General features: G+C 43.3%; 1 protein-coding gene across 2 annotated transcripts in view; it reads left to right on the top strand.

Moving 5' to 3' along the window:
- Positions 1-435: 435 nt before the first annotated feature.
- The window catches only part of Shq1 (SHQ1, H/ACA ribonucleoprotein assembly factor), a 99,403-nt gene continuing 79,514 nt past the window's right edge, over positions 436-20,324 (top strand). Inside the window, exons 1-5 of one of the 2 annotated variants that reach the window (XM_052174436.1) lie at positions 436-664; positions 1,763-1,827; positions 6,057-6,179; positions 6,897-7,057; positions 16,082-16,194. In XM_052174436.1, coding sequence (XP_052030396.1) covers positions 522-664; positions 1,763-1,827; positions 6,057-6,179; positions 6,897-7,057; positions 16,082-16,194 — 605 coding nt within the window. In that variant the 5' untranslated portion in view covers positions 436-521. The remainder of the gene's footprint in view (positions 665-1,762; positions 1,828-6,056; positions 6,180-6,896; positions 7,058-16,081; positions 16,195-20,324) is intronic. The other variant, XM_052174437.1, reaches the window with a different exon arrangement.

The raw sequence follows: 20,324 nt of genomic DNA, 5'->3' as shown, positions 1-20,324 counted from the left end.
TCCTCATGGATTACTCCATGCTATCCCCACAGCAGCTGAGGAAGCTGGACTAATATTAACCTCCTTTTATAGTAGCCGTGTCTGAAGTATAGAGAAGTTTTGGAGCTAAAGGTCGTGCAACTGGGAAACGCCCACATAGAAATTCAAAAACACTTTGTTGACTTAAAAAAAAAAAACAAAAACCAAGGCACTTAGTTTCTATGTTTCTCCATAGACGTTAGTGAGTCTAAAGCGATTTAATGTTCCCGGTTAGAGTTCCAGTTCTTCGAAAAATTTCCCTCAATTGAAGTTTCGTAACAAGCCTGGCTCCAGGGCATCTTTTCTCAATTTGTTTAAAAACTCCGCCTAGCTAGCGAAAGCGTCCCGTCTCCAAGGAGACTGGCGCAGGGCGGGATTTCCGGCCCCACACGCACTCACTTCCGCCTCCGTCCGGAAGCGCTGTGGCAGTCGGCGCGGGTCTGTCGCGTGGGGGACCTGTCGTGTGCCTATCGGTCCTGTGGTGGCTTCAGGCGCGCGCAGCGATGCTTACTCCTGCGTTCGAGCTGACCCAGGACTGCGACTTCCTCACCATCGCCATCCGCGTGCCCCACGCGCGCGCCTCCGAGTTCGACGTGTACTTCGAGGGGGTGGACTTCAAGTTCTACGCCAAGCCGTACTTTCTGAGGCGAGTTCCCGCCGCCTGCGTGCCTCCTTCATTCAGGAGCCCACGCTCGCGATTTACTCCGCGCTCGCGGACCCACTCGCGGGTCTCTTCGCTGGTGCTTTGGCGGCGGCTTCTACCAGGCTCGCAGTCTATCTGCCGCCCCATCGCCTCCTGTGGTATCTGTAGATCCCGCCACTAAGCACGGGGCCACCCACCCAGTGTCAGTCCCGTCACCCTCGTCCTCGATCCTTTCTGACTTGTGCTTTTCTTTCACTGCACGCTCCCCTTGCGTGGTGACCTCCCCGCGTGGGTCGGTCCTTTGACTCTCGCCCGCATGCCATCTGCTTCCTGTAGTTCTCAGGTCCCGTTGGCATCAGATTTAGCCAATTTCTTTCTGCCTGGCTGCCCGGAGATGGGAGCAGTACTTAGCATTTGCCAGTCTAGGTTTTTCTCCGTGTTGAACCAAAATAGTAGTGACAGCGCACACTCGCCTCTTTCAGTGTGGTCGGCAGGCAACTTCTTAAATGCGCACTTGTCGTTTTAATTTGGATAGCCTTACTTTGAGTTAAGCAGAACTTGTACAGTGGACGCTGTGAGAGTCTTCTTCCTAAACTTGCTCATCAGTTGCCTTCTGTTTTTCAACTGAGTCAAGGGAGTTTCTGCACTGCTCGTGTGGGAGCCACATTAGATCTTAATTAGCATGCCAACTTGAAAATGCAGTAGGAAAATCCCTACCTATGACAGATACTTCTAGGACTCCTCGATGGATATCTGAAATCACGGATAGTAATGAACCCTGTTCATACTATTTTCTCTTTACCTATAAACCTAAGATGAAGTTTAACTTACAGATCAAGTTAAAAGAGTAAAGCAAAACATAAAAGTACATTCGCTAACTAATGTTTTTTTGTGGGTCCCCCACCTCCGGCCTGGCTCTATTTCATTGACAGCTAAAGTAAAGCAAATGGAAAGATGGGTTATTTGATTTTTAAGAGTGAATCTAGGTTATTTAGCTTGTAAAATGTGAAAGAAGCACTGAATAATTGTCATTCGGACAGTGCATAGATTTTGATGGCTGTGCTGTGATTGATGATCACCGTTCTGGTGTTAAATTTGCAGATTAACACTGCCTGGAAGGATTGTAGAAAATGGATCTGAGCAGGGATCCTATGATGCAGATAAAGGTATGGTTTGGGATCTTTAGATTGTGTGTGTGTGTGTGTATACACATGTACATGCATGTGCGTTTGTACCCGTGTTGCTAAAAATTCCTTCCCTAGAAGGGGCATTCTCCTAAAGTCCCATTGAAAAACTAAATGTGATTCCACCAAAGTTCACTGGGGGAACCATTGAGTTTATTAAGTTACAGAGTAGTGGGTAAGGGGTTTGGGGCAGGAATATTAGTGATCTTAAAGTAGCCACAGTAGATGATCTATCTACACAGCTTCCCCAGGGCTGTATAGATTGAACTCCCTCCCTGCAGCCTAAATTCTAGCTCTTCTCCCACAACCACATGCAGTTGGGGGCAGAATTGTATCATACACTGGTTGGGGGTTGGTGGCGGCTAGTTAAATCAGATGAGGGTCCCAGGACCCTCCCTGCACTCAGCAGGCTCAGCTGTGATGACCATGTGTGAGAAGGCCTGCAGACACGAAGATTATAGCAGTTTGACTCCAAGGATGGAACTATATAACTGCATATGTAGGTATAGATGTGAGGGGAGTTGTATACATGTGTAGGTTCATATGTGTGCACACGTGCAGATGGAAGCCAGAGGACCACCTCTGATGTCATCCTGAGGAATGCGTTAGAATCAAGGTTTCTTGCTTGTTGCTTGTGAGTTAGGCTAGACTCACTGGGCATTAAGCCCCAGGAACATTCTGTCTCTGTCTCCCCAGCTGGAGGATTAGAGACATCCACCGTTGCATATTCTGTTTTCAGTGGGGTCCTGGGAATGAAACTCAGGTCCTCCTGCTTGTAAGGCAAATGCTTCACTGACTGAGCCATAGGCGCAGTCTTGGATAGCATTTGGTGGATTCCTTATGTGGTAGTACCCAGACTGTGGTCGTCTCTACAGATACCATGGGCACCTTCAGATGTCTAGCAATTGCCTGTTATCTATCTACCTGTCTATTTGGCAGGTAGCAGTTTTCTCTGTCTTTTAAAGTATTTTGCAATAATCTTTTAAAGTAAATCAAAAAGTTCTAGTTTAATCTTCTGGAGTTGTTTCTATATTTAGCACATGTTTAAAGTAAACATCAACTTGACATGATTGGTTTTAAAATGGATGAAATGACTTATAAGCTTTTGAATGAAAAATTTCTTAAACAGTTTTCAAATTTAAATTTTAATAGCAGGTAGATGAGATATTATGCATGGAAAAAATTAAGAGTAATTGGATTTTCTATTCATGATTGACAAGCCCCCATTTTAAGCTAGCCACAAACTCGGGAATTTTACTCTTATAGCAGCTCCTGTCTTTTCTTTTGCACTGAGTTTGAAATAAGGGTAGCTGTAGGGTCAGCAGGGTAGCTCAGTGGGGAAAGGCGCCTCTCTAGCAAACCTGGTGACCTGAATTTAGTTTCCAGAACCCACGTAAAAGTCAAGGAGAAAACTGACTGGGCAGAGCTGTGCTCAGGTTGCCACACATGGATTATAGCACAGCCTGTCCCATCCCCCCACTCCCCCACCCCTACACATGGATTATAGCACAGCCTGTCCCATTCCCCCACCCCCACCCCCACACATGCATAGTAGTATTTTTTTTTTAATTTAAAAAGAGTAGCTTGTGTAGTACTCTTATGTAATTTATTCAGTAACTATTGAGAGCTAGGGTAAGGGTCTGGAACATGATTAAATCTCACTCGTAATGATTTGATAATGAAGTATAAGGGAGCTGCTGTACTAGCTGTGGATATGACAATGAAACTATTAAATTTTATGGAGCAGAGATAGCTCGGCTGTTCAGAGCAGATACTGCTTTTACAGAGGGCCAAGTTTTTCAGAACACAGAGGCTTACAGTTGCTGTGAGTCCAGCTCCTGGGAATCTGACACCCTCTTGTGGCTTCCCCAGGCACTTATACTCATGTGCACATAATTTAAAAAATAAACCCTAAAAAGCAAAACAAAACTGTAAAGTACTTAGAGTTGAGGTGTTGACTATGTGGGGGTGTCTGGGTCAGGTTGTATTTGATATATTGGATTGCGTGTCAGTATGACGGAAGAGGTAAAATGTTTAACACGGTAGGCTAGAAATGGGAGTGCACACTGGTAATCCTGGTGCTCGGGAGGTTTCATGGGGGTTTGAGGCTAGCCAGGGCTACATTGCAAAGCTGTCTCAAAAACAAACAAACAAACAAATTTCTAGAGTTATTAAAGAAATTATTATGCTATAATTGCTTTGATATAGTTTTAAAGCCATTGCTACTCTTTGGATTAGGTAACCTGATTTCCTCCACAGTCTAGAAATACGTATTTTGTCAATAACTGCCGGTCAGTGCTCTTGCCCCTGCTTCCCCTGACCTGTAGAAACTCCTTGAGCTTGGCTGCTTTGACTAAGTTAAGATGGTATTAGGTGGTACTAAAACTTTCTGTGGTTTGGACACAGTCATTTCTGATCAAAGAGAAAACTTTGGAAAAGTCCCTTTTAAGACTTTTACTTGAACTATAGTTACTAAATCTATATGAGCAAAGTTTTGGAATCCCATAAGGAATTATATATATATTTTTAAAACAATCTAGTTAAAATGTTTCATAGGAATGTATTCATTGCAGATGGTATTAGGATTCGTGAAAACAGTTTCTTTCAAATATATCATATATTCACCAGTCCACACTGTTTCCTTTTTCTCTTCTCCCCTTTCCTCTCCTACTCATGTCCTTTCCCCTAACTTCCCTAGCTTTCATGTCTTATACATGACATTGTGTGTGTGTGTGTGTGTGTGTGAGAGAGAGAGAGAGAGAGAGAGAGAGAGAGAGAGGTGAATATCATCTATGTCTCTACTATCTATCATCTATTTGCCCATTATCTCTGTCTGTCTATCCTCTATCTATATACCTACCTACCTACCTACCTACCTACCTACCTATGTGTTCATGTGTCTATAGAAACACTCTGGTTCCCAAATGAGACAAAGCAGATCTGAGTCTGGCTTATGTTGCTTAATATGATCTATAGTATTTTCATTTTCTGGCACATGATACCATCTGATTCTTTTTATGACTAGTAAACATCCGTTTTGTAGATATATAATTTGTTTGTTGATGGACACCTAGACACAGTCCATAACCTTGGCTGTTGTGAACGTGCTGTAGAAGATCTAGATGTGGCATGATAACTTGGACTCCTTAGGGTATATACCTAGGAGTGGTGACTGAATCATATGGCAGGTCTTGCTTTAGTATTCTGGGCAGCATCCTTACAGATTTCCAAGGTGGTAAGATTAGCTTATGTTCTCACTAGCAGTGTCTAAAAGGTCACTTTCTCTGCATCCTTGCCAACATTGCTATTGTGTTTTCTTTGTAAGAGGCATTCTGACTGAGTTGCGATTGGATCTCAGTGTAGTTTGCATTTCCTTGTTGGCTAAGGATGCTGATCATTTTTTCATGTGTTTATTTGCCATTTGGTTGGGTTGGTTATATTTTGTCTATTTGTATTTGTGTGTGTGTGTGTGTGTGTGTGTGTGTGGTTTATACCTACTTTGTGTTTGTGTATGTGTATATGCAGTGGGCACAAGCCCCGCTCCTGGAAACCTCATAGACAACACAGGCTGCTGACCCTCCAGGTGCAAGAGCAACCAGCCTCCCTCCCTGCCTGAGGAGCCCCAGGGCCAAGGCTTGCCTTACTCAGACTTCCCTAATGGCTGTTAATGGCTGTCCCAGCCCCTGATGGGGTGGGGGGAGAGTGGCTAGGTTTTGATCTACAGAAAAAAAATGCCACTAATACCTGAGTGTAACCCCCAAATTGGACCACGTAATCCCTCCAGTCCCAGGCCATCCTGGAAAGTTCTACCACCCCCTATCCCCATTCCCGCCTAGGCTCCCTCCCTTAAGAAATCCTAAATAGATCCAATCTTCTGCTTAGGTCTTTGCTGCCACCCTCCTGGGTTTTTCCTCCCAGGAAACCTCTTGTGTGAGCTTTGCTGTGTTTGTGTCTTTGTGGTATTCCTTGGCTCCTGACTACCAAGATACCCTCCCTTACAAGCTGTAACACTCGGCACTGTGGAAACCTTTCCTCCCCTGGAGCAGCGCTATAACACTTCTTTTAGACGTCTTTCCCTTCAGAGCTCTAACACATAGTTAACAAAGGTTTTCCTCAGAATTATATATCACCTGCACTTACATTTCCCTTATATGTACTTATGAAGTGTGAATATTTTAATTTGTCTAACTATACAACAATTTCTTTTAAAGGAATTTTTACCATTCGATTGCCCAAGGAAACTCCTGGCCAGCATTTTGAGGGGCTGAACATGTTAACTGCTCTTTTGGCACCAAGAAAATCCAGGTCTGCCAGACCACTTGTGGAGGAAATAGGTATGCTTTCTGTCTCTGGGAGGAGGTGAGGATAAAGATAATTGTGTTTCTAGGGAAGAGACTTGGGGATAGAAAATCAGAGGAAAGAGGTTCAAGTGCAGAAAATAAAAAGGGAAAGTTCAAGTGTCCTGAGGAACTAGCTCATCTGGCATCACAGTTCAAAGGCAGGACCGGAATGGATGAGTAGACCAGTCACGGTTTTTCTCTATCAATTAAAACATTCTGTCTTGCCAGAAATGTATAGTTGAGAAACCTACATAATACAAACACTCGCTAGGTCACGAACTATAGTGTTCATTTATTTCCAATACCCTGAGATTAAAATTTATTTTGATGTTCCTCCCAGGTACTAAATCCTGATTTTTCCTAGATCACCAGTACCCTCCCCCTTTGCCCGATTGCTTACATAATTACTCCCAGATTTGTATTCCTTTTTGTCTGGCTTCTTACACTCAATGGTCTTATGAGGTGTATCTGTGTTAAAACACAAATCTACATATCTCCATCACTGAATAGTAGACTTCTGCAAGTTTATCTATACCTCATACTGTGGTGAACATTTGGACTAGTTCTCCTTTTTGGCCATCACAATCTACATTGCTGTGACTATTCTTTTCTTTTGGTGAAGAAATCCAGGCATTTTTCCTGTAGCAATTTCTTCCTCTCGTTGTACCTAGACATCTCAGAACTTTGAGTGATAATGTATAACGCATTTAGGTGCTTCCGGAGTGTCTGAGGACGGAGCTGATGATGAGGACGAAGAGTTTGACTGGGAAATCGAGCAGACTCCCTATGAAGAGGTCTCAGAAAGCACTCTGCAGTCACAGTGTCACTATGGATTTGGAAACCTGCGGGCCGGTGTGGTTCAGCGGTTACAGGTATGCTGTCCGAAAGACTGTGGTGCACAGGGTGTTTCAACTTCATTTATGTTTACCATGGGCACTTTTAAAGAAAGACTATAGAAGGTGACATAGCTAGAGCCTATAGCAAGCTACTTGTATGTAGGGGTCATGCAGCTGTCCGTTCCTTCCATGACCAGCTTGATGCTGGCTGTCCTTAGGGAAAGTTCCATCTAGAATGGAGCTGACTTTCTTGAATATGAATAGACCTCTCTCTCATGGTGCTTCCAGGCATCCTTGAGGAAGTATGATGCTTCTGAGGAATGGAGATCAAATACCAGGGTATACAGCTTCTGTTGCATGTGCGCATGACAGAATTTTTCAATGAGGATGAGTCTGTGAGCTTTTTGCTTAGTTTTGCTTGTTCTCATTTTACACTTGGAAGCATGCCTACACACACACACACACACACACACACACACACACACACACACACACGCTCATATACATATCTCAGGATCTCTTTGAACTCCCCCTGCTTCATCCGTTCCAGGGATTATAGGTATGTGCCTCCTTTAGTTTATGTTTTGATAAAATTGTTCAGTTCTTGATGCACAGTAGATACTGTATTCTATTTATTCTTGGTGGAGGTGAAATATAAACTCATTTGGATATTTCAGGTTTTGCAGAGTGTTAGATCTTAGATTTTCCCTGAGCAGTGCTCAATTAGTAGGGCGTATGTATCTGAGTCTCTCAGGAAAAAGTCAGAAGTCGACATTCTTCTGACTTTTTCCATATTGACACTTCATATTTCTACTTTCATATATGTTTGGGCTACTGTGATGATCACTGGCAACTCTTGGTAAAGTGGGGGGTGATTTTGCTTACCTACTTTGTAAATTTATTTGAAAATGTCATGAGATACTGGAAACATAAGAGCAAATTCTGAAAAGTGTAGGGCACTATAAAGACTCCTGCCCTTGAAACACCAAATACTTTCAAGATTCTTACAAGAGAACAAAATTGGCATTTACTCAGCGGCAAATAACTCAAAGGAATATGTGCGTCTAAAAGCTTGGACACTTTTCTGCCCAATGTGGCCTGCCTGTGTTCCCCTACCACTCCTGTCTCTTGTTTTCCTGGTGATGTCTGAGATGTTTAGAACAGAGTCAGCTTTGTGGCAGCAGTGGCAGAAACTGCAGTGAGTAGGCTTAGTTATGTGGCCGAGAGCTAGTGTGTGGTCATTTTATTTGGGGCTGGCTGACCAGAGCTGTCCAAGGCTAGGAAGTGTCATACAGACTAAGTTCAGAATCTCCATTCAGGTTAAAAGTGTCCCAGACACCTGGCAGCATCTAGTCCAGATGCTTGTGGCCACTATGAAGCGTTTCCCCTCCTTGGAGGATGCTGGAGGGCCATAGTTCAGGTGAGGCAAGTCCATTTTAGGTCAGAAGTTTTTCTATTTATTGAAAATCGTTTATAAGTAACTTAGGTTGCTTTTTAAGCCAATGTTGTTTTGCAATACTCTTTTTGTTTTTTGATACAGGGTCTTACTTATTCCGGGCTATCCTGGAACTCACTACATAGCTGAGTCTGGCCTTGAATGCCTGCTTCTCTTGCCGCCCCTTCTCAAGCCCCAGAAGCCCAGATATATAACACCATACCTAGCATTTATTGTCAAAAGTGGTAATTTAAGTTATATATACTCTTGAGATAACATGGTGTTTCAGAACATGTGTGTAGGTAGTACTCTGTATCATTCTGAACAGTGTGACTAAAGCGTCAGATACCTAGATATCTGCCACTACCTAAGAAAATGAGCCATCAATCTCGTTCCCTGTGTATATCCCTCTATGATTGCATCTCCTCTTTCCCTATCAGAAATGCTTAGTTTGTTCATGTAGCTTAACTATCTAAAATTGCTGAAGTCTTCTTCAAATTGCAATAGAATGAGAATTACTTTCCTTAATTAAAAAAAAAAAAAATCCCCCTTCCCTCAATTTAGAAAGAACAAGCGAGTAGACGCCAGGGTTATAATGTGAGTAGTGTACTGCTGGCAGCAGAGGCTTGTCACTGCACGGAACACTGCGAGCCCAGGGCTCCGAGAACATGTTTCTAAACATGTTTAATTTGGCGCTAAAACCTGATCTGAAACAACATAGGTTTTGTTCTGATCATTTCACTCCCTCTCCCCCATTTTTGAGATAAGTTTTTACTTTATAGCTCTGGCTGGCCTGGAACTCAGAATGTAAATCAGGCTGGCCTTGAACTTTTGGTAATCCTTCTGTCTCAGTTATCTCCAGTGAGGAAATGACAGAAGTGAGTTCCCACACATAGCTGGCCCTCCCAGTATGTTTTAAATTATTTACTCTGAAAATTTATTACATTGTGTTTATATATGTGCGTATATCTTTTGCATGTGAGTGCGGCTGTGTTTGTGTTACAGCATGTATGTGGGGTCAGAAGTTAGCTTGCAGGATTCATTCTCCCTACACCATGGGATCCAGGGATCAAACTCAGGTTGATAGCCTATCATGGTTTCTACTGTCTCTGATCATATCAAAGGTGTGTCATGGTGGCAGGAACTGGTAGGCTAATGACATGTTTATCCACACACAGGAAAGCAGAGAGAGGGATCTAGAACTGGGAAGAGGCTTTTCCTCTCTGTGCGCTCTCAAAGTTTCCTCTCACAAGTCTCTACATCCTTATAGATCCATAGCTTATCCAAACAGCACTACTTTGCTGTGGACCAAGTATTCCTATGTATGAGCCTGTGGGGGGACATTTGCCACTCAAGCCAGCACTTGTGCTTTGACCAACTGAGCCATCTCTTGAGTCCTCTGTATATTTTTAAGGCTATTTTAAACTACATACTTAGTGTATGTGTCTGAATTGTTGCTGAAGTACTTGGCTAGAGAATGCTGCCCCAGGCTTTCTAACACACACTGTAAATAAAACAGTGTTCTTGAATACCTTTGCAGTCCAGAGAGAGTCCGAAGGCTGAAGCCACCAAGTCCTGAACTGATATGGAACTGTTCTGAGTACTGTGTGAGGCGGCCTGACAGTACTGGTTCCTCTGGCATCTTTACTGCCGCATGTGGATTTTTTACCAGGAGACAAAGCCACTAAAAAGCTTTAAAGAAGTGGGATTTTCTTACAAATTAAATTTGAGGGCTATGATGTTCTTCATAACATTTGGAATTAATAAGACTTTTAGAAGTCATAGGAAGGTCGGTATGTTTTCTCAGAATGTTACATAATTGCTATTACTTGCAGTGCTCTGTGTTTACAACTGCTGTGTTTGTGACAGTCACATCAGTGGCTAAAAAGTGACCCTGTAACATTAGCAGTGTTAATTAGTGAAGAAGTTATAGATGCTCCTATAAAAGGTTATCACATAAGTAAGAGGCTTCAGAACAATCGTCTTATAATATCATTTTAAAAAATGGCTTTTCTAGTACTGTGTTGTCTTACAGTTTTAGTTTCTCTAGCCTTTGGGTCAAGACACACCTAAAACATTTGTTCACTAGTAGTATGCCAGTATCTCCCCACTCTTCTGAAATGAAAATAGTTTTGTTTTCTCTGATGATAAAGGCAATGTACTCATAAAAAAAGTAGTACAAAGGAAAAAAAAACCCCAGTATTTCCCACACCCAGATAATGTCTTCAGTGAATAATTTAACTGTTTATAAACAAAAGCATAATCCTGCTTTTAACAGATTTGTGTGCAAAGTTTTCCATTTTATCTGATGATGAAAATATTTTTGCAGAAGCAAATTCTCTTTTACTAACTCCCACACTCTGCTTTACACACACACACACACACACACACATACACACACACACACACACACACACACACGCTTAATTTCCTTTTTTTGAAATCTCTGCCAGCCACCAGGGTGCCTTTGGAAAACTGCCCTGGCTGCTCAGAGTCAGGGCTGCACAACAAGCTGTTGGCACTGGTGGCTGCCAGCAGTCACAATCCTGGAGTCTCTGAGAGCCACCCCAGCCAGCTCCTGGGACAGCCTCAGTTGTGGGATGCCAGGCCTTCTGGCCCTTGCTTTCCTTTGGCTGCTTCAGGGACTCTGAGGCCTTTGTCTCCAGGAGACATGCTGGCCAGATGTGCACACAGTTCATTCCCTTTCCGGATGGGGTCCTGTTTGATGGTGATGTAATGCACGTAGGCGTGGCTTAAATCTTCCACGACCTTTTCCCAGCTGTGTTCATCTTCAGATTGTTCAGGCAACTAGTGACCACAGCGATGCTGAAACAGAGAAAAGGGAATGTGTTTCTTCCTGAGGAACTTCTTTCTCTTCCTTTCCCGTGGTTGATTGGTGCCTCAGACCTTTTCTTCTTTTGTGGTACTGAGGACTGAATCCAGGACCACATGCATGCTGAGAAAGTGCTCTCCCACTAGCCACGTCTTCGTTTAGATCGTAGTCTGACTCTGCATTAGCTTTCCATTACTCTTATTACAGGACTGTATAGTAGGAGATTATGTGAGTTAGGATTTTGCTTCATGTTTTCTGTCACCTGATTCATGGTGATGAGAACATGCAGCAGAGGCTACTCCCATCACAGGACCAGGAAGCTGGTACGACAGGAAGTAGAGAGGGATAATAAACCCATAAGGACGGGCTCCTGGTAACCTGCTTCTTTCTACCAGCTAAGCCCATCTTCTGCGCGGCTTCCCCACAGTGCTGCTTCATGGGGAACGCATAGGTATGCAGGGCTTACGAAGGCCCTTTGCTTTCTAGTTTGCTGAAGTTTTTCACTAGGGTAAAGGTTGAGCTGGGTTATGGTTGTGTGCACAGAACATTGCTGGTGGAGTTGCCCAGCTAGGACTAGCTAGGTGGTGTGAGACCTGTCTGTGGCATTGCTGTGGTGGCCTGAGTCATGAGACTAGAAGGGAGCATAAGCAGGGCTGAAGAGAGTTGCTTTCATATTTTCTAGTTCACCCCCATGAGACTTTATCTGTGTGCTCATTACTGAGTCTGTATTCCAGCAAGCAGACCGGTCTACAGCCTCTATGCACTATGCACTCAGTAATGATACCCTTCTGACTGCCGGGCACTGTCTTAGTTAGGGTGACTATTGCTGTGATGAAACACCATGACCAAAAGCAAGTTGGTGAGGAAATGGTTCATTTGGCTTATACTTTTTTTTTTTTTTTTGGTTGTTTTGGATTTGGTTTTTTTGGAGACAGGGTTTCTCTGTATAGCCCTGGCTGTCCTGGAACTCACTCTGTAGACCAGACTGGCCTCGAACTCAGAAATCCACCTGCCTTCACCTCTCAGAGTGCTGGGATTACAGGCGTGCGCCACCATTACCCAGCTGGCTTATACTTCTACCTCTTAGTCTGTCACTGAAGGAAGTCGGGACAGGAACTCAAGCAGGGCAGGAACCTGGAGGCAGGAGCTGGTACAGAGGCCATGCTGCTTACTGGCTTGTTCCTCATCTTCTTATCTTACTTTCTTATAGAACCCAGGGCTACAGCCTATGGATAGTACCACCTACAAAAGGGCTGCCCTCACCCCCTTCAACCACTAATTAGGAAAGTGCCCTATAGGCTTGCCTGCAGCCCAGTTTTGTGGAGGCACTTTCTCATAAGGTTCCCTCCTCTATGATAACTATAGTTTAACCAGCACACACACTGAGTGAGCAGTGGAAAAGAAGGTAGACCAGAACGCCCACCTCATGAAGCCTTCTCTGGGAAGGCACACCATGCGTGAAGTCATGTAGACAACAGATAAGCTAATGGCAGTAGTAACAGGAGGAGGATGCCCAGAGGTGACCCCTCGGAGAGTGTGACACACATGGGATTATAATGAGAAGGACACCGTAGATGCAGAAGGTCAGAGTAGTGTCTGATGTGTGCTCCAGAAATGGAAAGAAACCTTGGACTCGGACAGGAGGGAAAGGCTGGCATCAGTCTGAAAGGCAAGCCTGGCTTAATGATGCAGAGCTAGGAGCTTGGGTTCAGAGAGTCCACTTACCCTCTGGAATACGGAGTCTCTGTCATCCCTCACTGATCCATTCACCACCTTAAGTCTGTTCCGGTGTGGTAATTACTTGTTCTGTCTCCCCACCCCCCACGCACATACTCACACTTTAATTGCTGTTGGCAGGTAAGGAGTCTGAAATGGAAGGGGGATTTGTGTTCCCAGTAGGAGGTCAGAAACAGAAAACAGCCATGAATTAGAGACAGAGAGGAAAAGAAATCTGAATTAGTAGGGGGTTGCAACCCCAGATTATGTCCTTTAATACTTTTTTTTTTTTGGTTTTGGTTTTGGGTTTGTTTGGTTTTTTTTTTGGTTTTTTTGGTTTTTTTCGAGACAGGGTTTCTCTGTGTAGCCCTGGCTGTCCTGGAACTCTGTAGACCAGTCTGGCCTTGAACTCAGAAATCCTCCTGCCTCTGCCTCCCAAGTGCTGGGATTAAAGGCATGCGCCACCACTGCCTGGCATTGTTTAATACTTATAACAGCCTGTGTCACTAAATGCTGCCCCCTCCCCAAGAAAATATTAAAGACATCTATGTGGCTACACATCCTGTGAAGATTTTACATTACATGGGGAGTACTTTGCAACTGTGATTAAAGATAATATCGACATGCCTTTTATATGTGTGTCCACTTAAATCACGGGGTGGTGGGGGCTGAGGGGGAGGAGAGAAGGCCTTGTGATGAGGGGAGCTGAGGGAGTGACGGCATCATCCTGCGGATTAGCAGTTCAAGGGAAGGAAATGGCCCCATGGTAGTACTGTACCAAGGCAGCCGTGGACTCGCGGTACTGTTTCTCCTCCTCAGGAGCAACTGAGGGAGGGAGGAAGAACTGATGCTGCACTGTGGAGGAGATGCTCTGCTGGGTCTGGGTCCAGCTCCAGGCGGCAGGCTTTCCGTGGGAACCCTGCCGCGTGCTTGTCAAGCTCTTTGCATTGTGAATGTTCTGTTTCAATTTATTATGAATCCCATGAACTTGAGGGCTGCCCTGAGACTCTTAACTGCTATTTATAATAGGATTTCTGTAGGAAAATGCATTCCAGGTGTTCAAAAAGTAAATTGCGAAAGAACTTTGGAATGTAAATTTTATTTTTGTGAACAGGCATGTGTCTGATTGTTGTCTCAGATCTTTGCATTTGAAAGTATTAAGATATTCTAGTTGATCTAGTGGCTTCCAAAAAGGTCGTTGGATCCCTTCGTTATATTTGAATGTACTTAAGTTAAGACCTATGTGCTTAGTGGTAAGAAAGAGTTTATTTTGATTTTAAAGCTATATTTTATTTGTTTTGTGTGAGTGTGTGTGCCTATATGCATGCCATGGTGTATGGGCAGAGGTCAGAAAACAGTTTTGGGGTGTCAGCTCTCTCCTTCCACCATGTGGGCCCTGGGGACTGAACTCAGTCAGGTTACCCACTGGGCCATTTCTCTGGCCCAAGAACTTTTTTTTTTAATTTGGAAGTTTTGGTTACGTAAGGAAACTGTGCTTGTCTGAGTCCCCACAGCTTACTGCAGTTTTAGAAAACTTGCATTCTGGCCAGCAGCTTTAATGTGCTGTGATATAAGGAAGAGAAGGGAAGGGATCGCTTAAGGTCCTGGACCAGCTCCAGAGGCAGCTCTGCGCTGTCACTCTTGCCTTTCCCAGGTGTATGGCCCAGTTTACTGCTGTCCGTAGCATTTACACAGCTTTCCCAAGTTACTGCCTGACTTCTTCCTGCTCAGGTCCTTTCTGTTTCTTCCAGGTCTGTGCTCATACCTGGAGTGGACACAAACGAAAGCCACAGTTTGGGGAAGGTTTTGGAGTGTATGAAGTCTCTTCAGTTCACAGTTCCTGTTGTGTGCTCTGCAGAATTCTGCTTGGGAAACATGCTTCATGTTCATATGTACACACCTTGGTTAGGACAGTAAGGGTGATTCTTAGAATTAGAGTTCAGAGTTTCAGATGGAAAGTCATAGACATCTGAATTACTCATAAAAAATTCTTTAAAATTTTTTATTAATGGGTTAATAAACTTATGATGAAATTTAGTGATAAATGAAAAATGATAAATACAAAATAATGAAAAATTTAAAATGTACAAATGCAAGTGAGAGGATGACTCCATGGAGTTGGTCTTTTCTTCTATCTCTATGTGGCTTCCAGGGGTTGAACTCGGGTCATTACGTCTGCATGACAAGCACATTTACACAGCAGACTGAATAGATTTTCATTCGCGTGTTGTGATTCTGAGGCCAACTGAGCTAGCCAGAAGGAAGAAAGGCAAGTGTCTCTGTCCGCAGAGATGCGTGATATACTCAGTCTCTCTGTATCTGCAGAGATGCCTGATATGCTCAGAGCCTCCTGTCCTTCAGAGCTTTCAGATCTCTAGCACTGAACAGGGAAGTGAATGGAGAATTAAATGTTCCTGCATGTTTGTGAGGGTTTATTCAATTCTGCTTTTTGTGTCAACATTTTTAAATAAATAAGTATATGTGTATGTATGCAGCATGTGTGTAGAGCCTTGATGACAACTTCTGGGAATTGCTTCTACCCCTACTGTATAGGTTCCAGGGATTGAATACTGTGATCAGACTTGGTGGCAAGCACCCATGATTCTTTGTGTTAAACATTAATGTCCTTAATAGATGCTGGTCAGTTTGTCTTATGGGTTAAATAAGATGATTTATTTGGAAGTTTCTAGCAGAATCTACAGGATAGTGGATTCAAATATTTGTGGGGTTTTTGTTTGTTGTTTTTTGTTTTTTGTTGTTGTTGTTTTTGTTTTGTATTTTGCTAGTAGGTTTCACTGTGTAGCTCTGGCTGGCTTGGAACTTGCTGTATGGACCAGACTGGCTTCGAATTCTGAGAGATCTTCCTACCTCTGTCACCCAAGTACTGGAAGCCAAAGTGTACTCTACCATACCTGTCTTAAATGTTTCTTAGATCAGAATTTAAATATTCTGAGCATCTCATACGTCAGTGACCAGGCAGTTCTTCTACCTTTCATGTTCCTCTTCCCTTCCCTATATTTGATTTTTAAAAACTAAAAATTTGAGATAGCGTTCATTCTTGTTCTGGTGTTTATAGGACGAACTGAGTGAGGTTATCGATATTAAGGATCCAGATTTCACTCCTGTGACTGAACGGAGGCAGAGACGCCTGGCTGCTGAGTTGGCCAAGTTTGATCCAGATCATTATCTGTGAGTATGAACTTTTGTGACAGTTTAAGTTAGTTACTTTACACTTCCTTAATTTCTTTCAGAATCTTTGAGTATATGTATGTGTGTGTATGTATGTATGTAGTTATGTGTGCATGTGGAGGCCCAACCTCACCAACAAGGGACTTCTTCAATTACTTTTTGCTTTATCCCCTGAGTCAGACCCCTCACTGTAGCCGGAGCTCACCCATTCAGCTAGACTGGCTGGCCAGCCTTGCCAGTGAGCTCCAAGAATCTGTCTGTCTCTGTCCTGTCTGTCTCCGTCCGTCATCCCTGCATTGCCATGGCTGGCTTTTTATTGCATGGCAAGCACTCTACTGAGTGATCCATCTTCCCAGCCCCTCAGTCTACTAGACATATTTTTAGATTGTGGAATTAGTGAAGACACTAACCCTAACTGACATTCAGCCGACCCTGTAATGGCTGTATATGTGTGGCCTTTGGAAACTTGCTACTTAATTTTTTATAGGTTCTTTGTGAATTTCACACCATGTACCCCAGTCCTACTCATCTCCCAGTCCCTACTCATACCCACCCTCTGTCCTTGCAACCTCCTCCCCAAAAGCAAAAACAAAAACAAAAAAAAAATCTGATTGTGGAAGCTGTAATGTGTCAGTGTGTCACACAGTATATATACCCTTTGGTCCACACATCTTTATTTACAAATGTTCATTGCAACTAGTCATTGGTCTGGTTTGAGGTCTCTGTCTTGCTACACCATCAATACTGGATCCTCACTGGGACTTCTCTCAGATATCTTCTTGTAGCCCTGTGTCATGGAGGCCCTACAGCTTTGGACCAGCCCTTCATGTACTTCAGGAATTCATAGATGGGGTAGATGTTGGGATGGGCTAACTTAAATTCCTGGATCTGGGCCTGGGTGATAATAGCTCAGCTGGTCAGTCATCCACACCATCAGGATGAACTCTGTCACTGCTCTGTCAAGCTCACCCAATGCTGCAGCTAGCAAGGGGCAGAGCCAGTTCTCCCACTCCTGCCCTTGGAGCTAGCTCACCCATGCCTGTGCCAGCAGGGTCAGCTCTGCTGTGATGTCCAGGTAAGGTGTGGAGCCTGCTCTCCTGAGGGCTGCAGCAGCAGGCGAGGGCTGCAGTAGCAAGTGAGGGCTGCAGCAGCAGGCGAGGGGCTGGGCCAGCTCTCCTACACTCATGCCCTCTGGCTGGCTGCAACCCCTGTAACCAGCTGCACTGGGCAGTCAGTCCAGGGCCCACTTGCAATGGAGAACTCTTAAACTCTTTAGGGCAACTTGTAAGTCATGACACTTTTTGGGGTCACATATCAGATATTCTGATTCAGATATTATGATTCACAAGTAGCAAAATTACAGTTACGAAGTAACACTGAAATAATTTTATGGTTGGGGATCACCACAACATAAGGAACTATATTAAGGGGTTGCAGCATGTCTTAGTCAGGGTTTCTATTCCTGCACAAACATGACCAAAAAGCAAGTTAGGGAGGAAAGGATTTTATTCGGCTTACATTTCCACATTGCTGCTTATCACTAAAGGAAGTCAAGACTGGAACTCAAGCAGGTCAGGAAGCAGGAGCTGATGCAGGGGCCATGGAGAGATGTTTCTTACTGGCTTGCCTTACCCTGGCTTGCTCAGCTTGGTTTCTTATAGAACCCAAGAGCACCAGCCCAGGGATGGCACCACCCACAATGGATCCTCCTACCCTTGATCATTGAGAAATGCCCCACAGCTGGATCTCATGGAGGCACTTCCCCCAACTGAAGCACCTTTCTCTGATAACTCCAGCCTGTGTCAAGTTGACACACAAAACCAGCCAGTTCACAGCATTAGGAAAGTTGAGAAACAATGCTTTAATGGTTTTCTCACCATGCTTAACACATCAAATATTATTTGTTTGTACTTCAAGTAGAATTTTTGTCTTTGTGTGTGTGTGTGTGTGTGTGTGTGTGTAACTGACTATATCTTGCTTTCCATAAGAATCCAGATCTATGTGTGCTGTATTTCTGGCTATTCTACGATCTCCCCAGAATGTTTATCTGCCACCAGTTGCAATAAATAGATAGTTGTCTTTGTGGGAGAGTATCAGTAGAATCAGAGTTGTGCTGTATTTTCCACCTGTATCTATTGTGCCCTTTGCTGCAATCAGAACTGTATTTGAGTAAGGAGCTTAATAAAACAGAGATGTGCTCTCTCTTATTGGCCCGATAACAGCATTTTTCACTGGACCTCTGAATACCTGACTCTTTGAGGATGTGTAGAGAATGTGTGTAGTTCATATGTTAATGTTATTATTTTTCCCAGGAGATTTCAAATTGTTACCCATATATGTCACCACTTTCCAGTATTTTCGTACAGTGTTTTCAACTTATCATGTCCCCTCATGGGATTATTTCACAAGGTGGAAGAGAGGTGAAGGGACTTGCCCAAGGTCACACTATTAAGTGGATGGGTAGGATTTGAAAAGAGACTTCCTTTGTCACTCTGTATTTCCTTTTCTTGTACACTATTGGCTCTAACTGCCATCCCTCTGGTGATTAACATTCTCTCTCCTGTGACCCAGTGGGATACTAATTGGAAAAGCAGCCGTGAATCTTGTGATGTGCAAATGGAATGAGGGAAGTAGGGTTGAATGCTGAGCATCCTAAGGGAAGCCAGGGAAGAGTGGGCTGTGCTACTCTGTGGAGGGCGTCTGAGAGGCGCCACAGCATTTAGACTGCCATTTCTAATTACTTTTATCTCTTCAATGGTGGTTTTAAAGGTCCACTGAAGAGTAATTTGAAGAAACCCATTTAGAATCATGCTGAATATTTAAAGTAGAAATTTCTGTTGTCAGCAAATTTCTCAGCTAGTCTGAAAACAGAATGAGCTTTCGAAGGCTGAAATTTGAAGTGGGAGGTAGCTTAATTAGAAGAACTGTCTAGAAGAATACATTTGCGGCCCAAGAAGATTAGGATATTAGAGTTCATGGTTGGCAGCATGACAGTCTAAGCAGCCTGTCTTCCTCCATCTTCTGTGCTTCTGTAGCCAGAAGTTTATTTTCTTTAACTTTAAGTGACATTAATTAATGAGAGAGGTGTACAGGTGTCACAACAGGTATGGAGATCAGAGAACGGCATGTAGGATTCAAATCCCCACTGTGTGGGTTCCAGGGATTGAACTCAGGCTGCCGGGCTTTGCGGGTGTTCTATCCACTGAGCCATCTTGCTGGGCCCAGCAGCTCATCTCCTTAACAGTTGAGTGGAATGTTTTTTGCCATTTCCTAAGGAGTGGTTCTCAGAGGAGTGGTGGTGTAATTTTGAAAGGGCTTCAAGAAAACAAATGTGATTTTAGCCAGCACAGAGCAGAGTTGGGCCAGCTGCCTATAAAGAGGAATTTATACATTTCAAACTAAAATCTATCTGCTTTGGGGTTATGACTGTTTTGAAATCTGTTGTAAAATAGAGATCTAATGTGGTTTGATTGTTCCATTAGTATGTTCTGCAGCCCAGAGGAGTGCTGTGTGTGGTTATCTGTAAACCTTGTTGTTTCTGATTATTATTTTTACACCATTTGTTCCTTTAGACATGATTTTAGAAATTTTAATTTTTCTTATTATCACTGTGTGTATATGAATAAAAGTGTGTACCATGTCATCAGATGACATTTTCAGGATCTGATCCTCCTTCCAGCATGGGTTCCAGGTCATCAGGCTTAGGTGGCAAGTGATTTTACCTGTGAGCCATTTGCTGACTTGGATGCTACTTTTACACTGAAGTCTGTAGACGGCATCTTAAAGTATTCTGTAGTAATCTTTTACCTTTATATATGGCTGAATAATTGTATTTCTTTGCCTAAAGATATTGGTTTTTTTCCTTCCTAGATTTTTTTATTCTTGGGGGAATTTTTATCATAACCAATTTATAAAATCTTGCTTTTTTTATCATAACCAATTTATGAAATCTTGATTTTCATTATTAGGAGTTTGTTAAAGAGGCTGACACATTGATCTGTTTGTTTGTTTGTTTGCTTTTTTGTTTGTTTTTTGTTTTTGATGTATTGAGTAGGTGGAAGCTAGCAAGCAATTAGAAGGCCGGAAGGGGTGGCTTTCCATTCAGCACTCTAAACATAAGAAGAAGCATT

Source organism: Apodemus sylvaticus, chromosome 2 (genome assembly GCF_947179515.1).
Source record: "Apodemus sylvaticus chromosome 2, mApoSyl1.1, whole genome shotgun sequence".
Lineage (NCBI taxonomy): Eukaryota > Metazoa > Chordata > Mammalia > Rodentia > Muridae > Apodemus > Apodemus sylvaticus.
The sequence above is the reverse complement of the archived record's forward strand: the minus strand, read 5'-3'. Positions and strand labels throughout refer to the sequence as shown.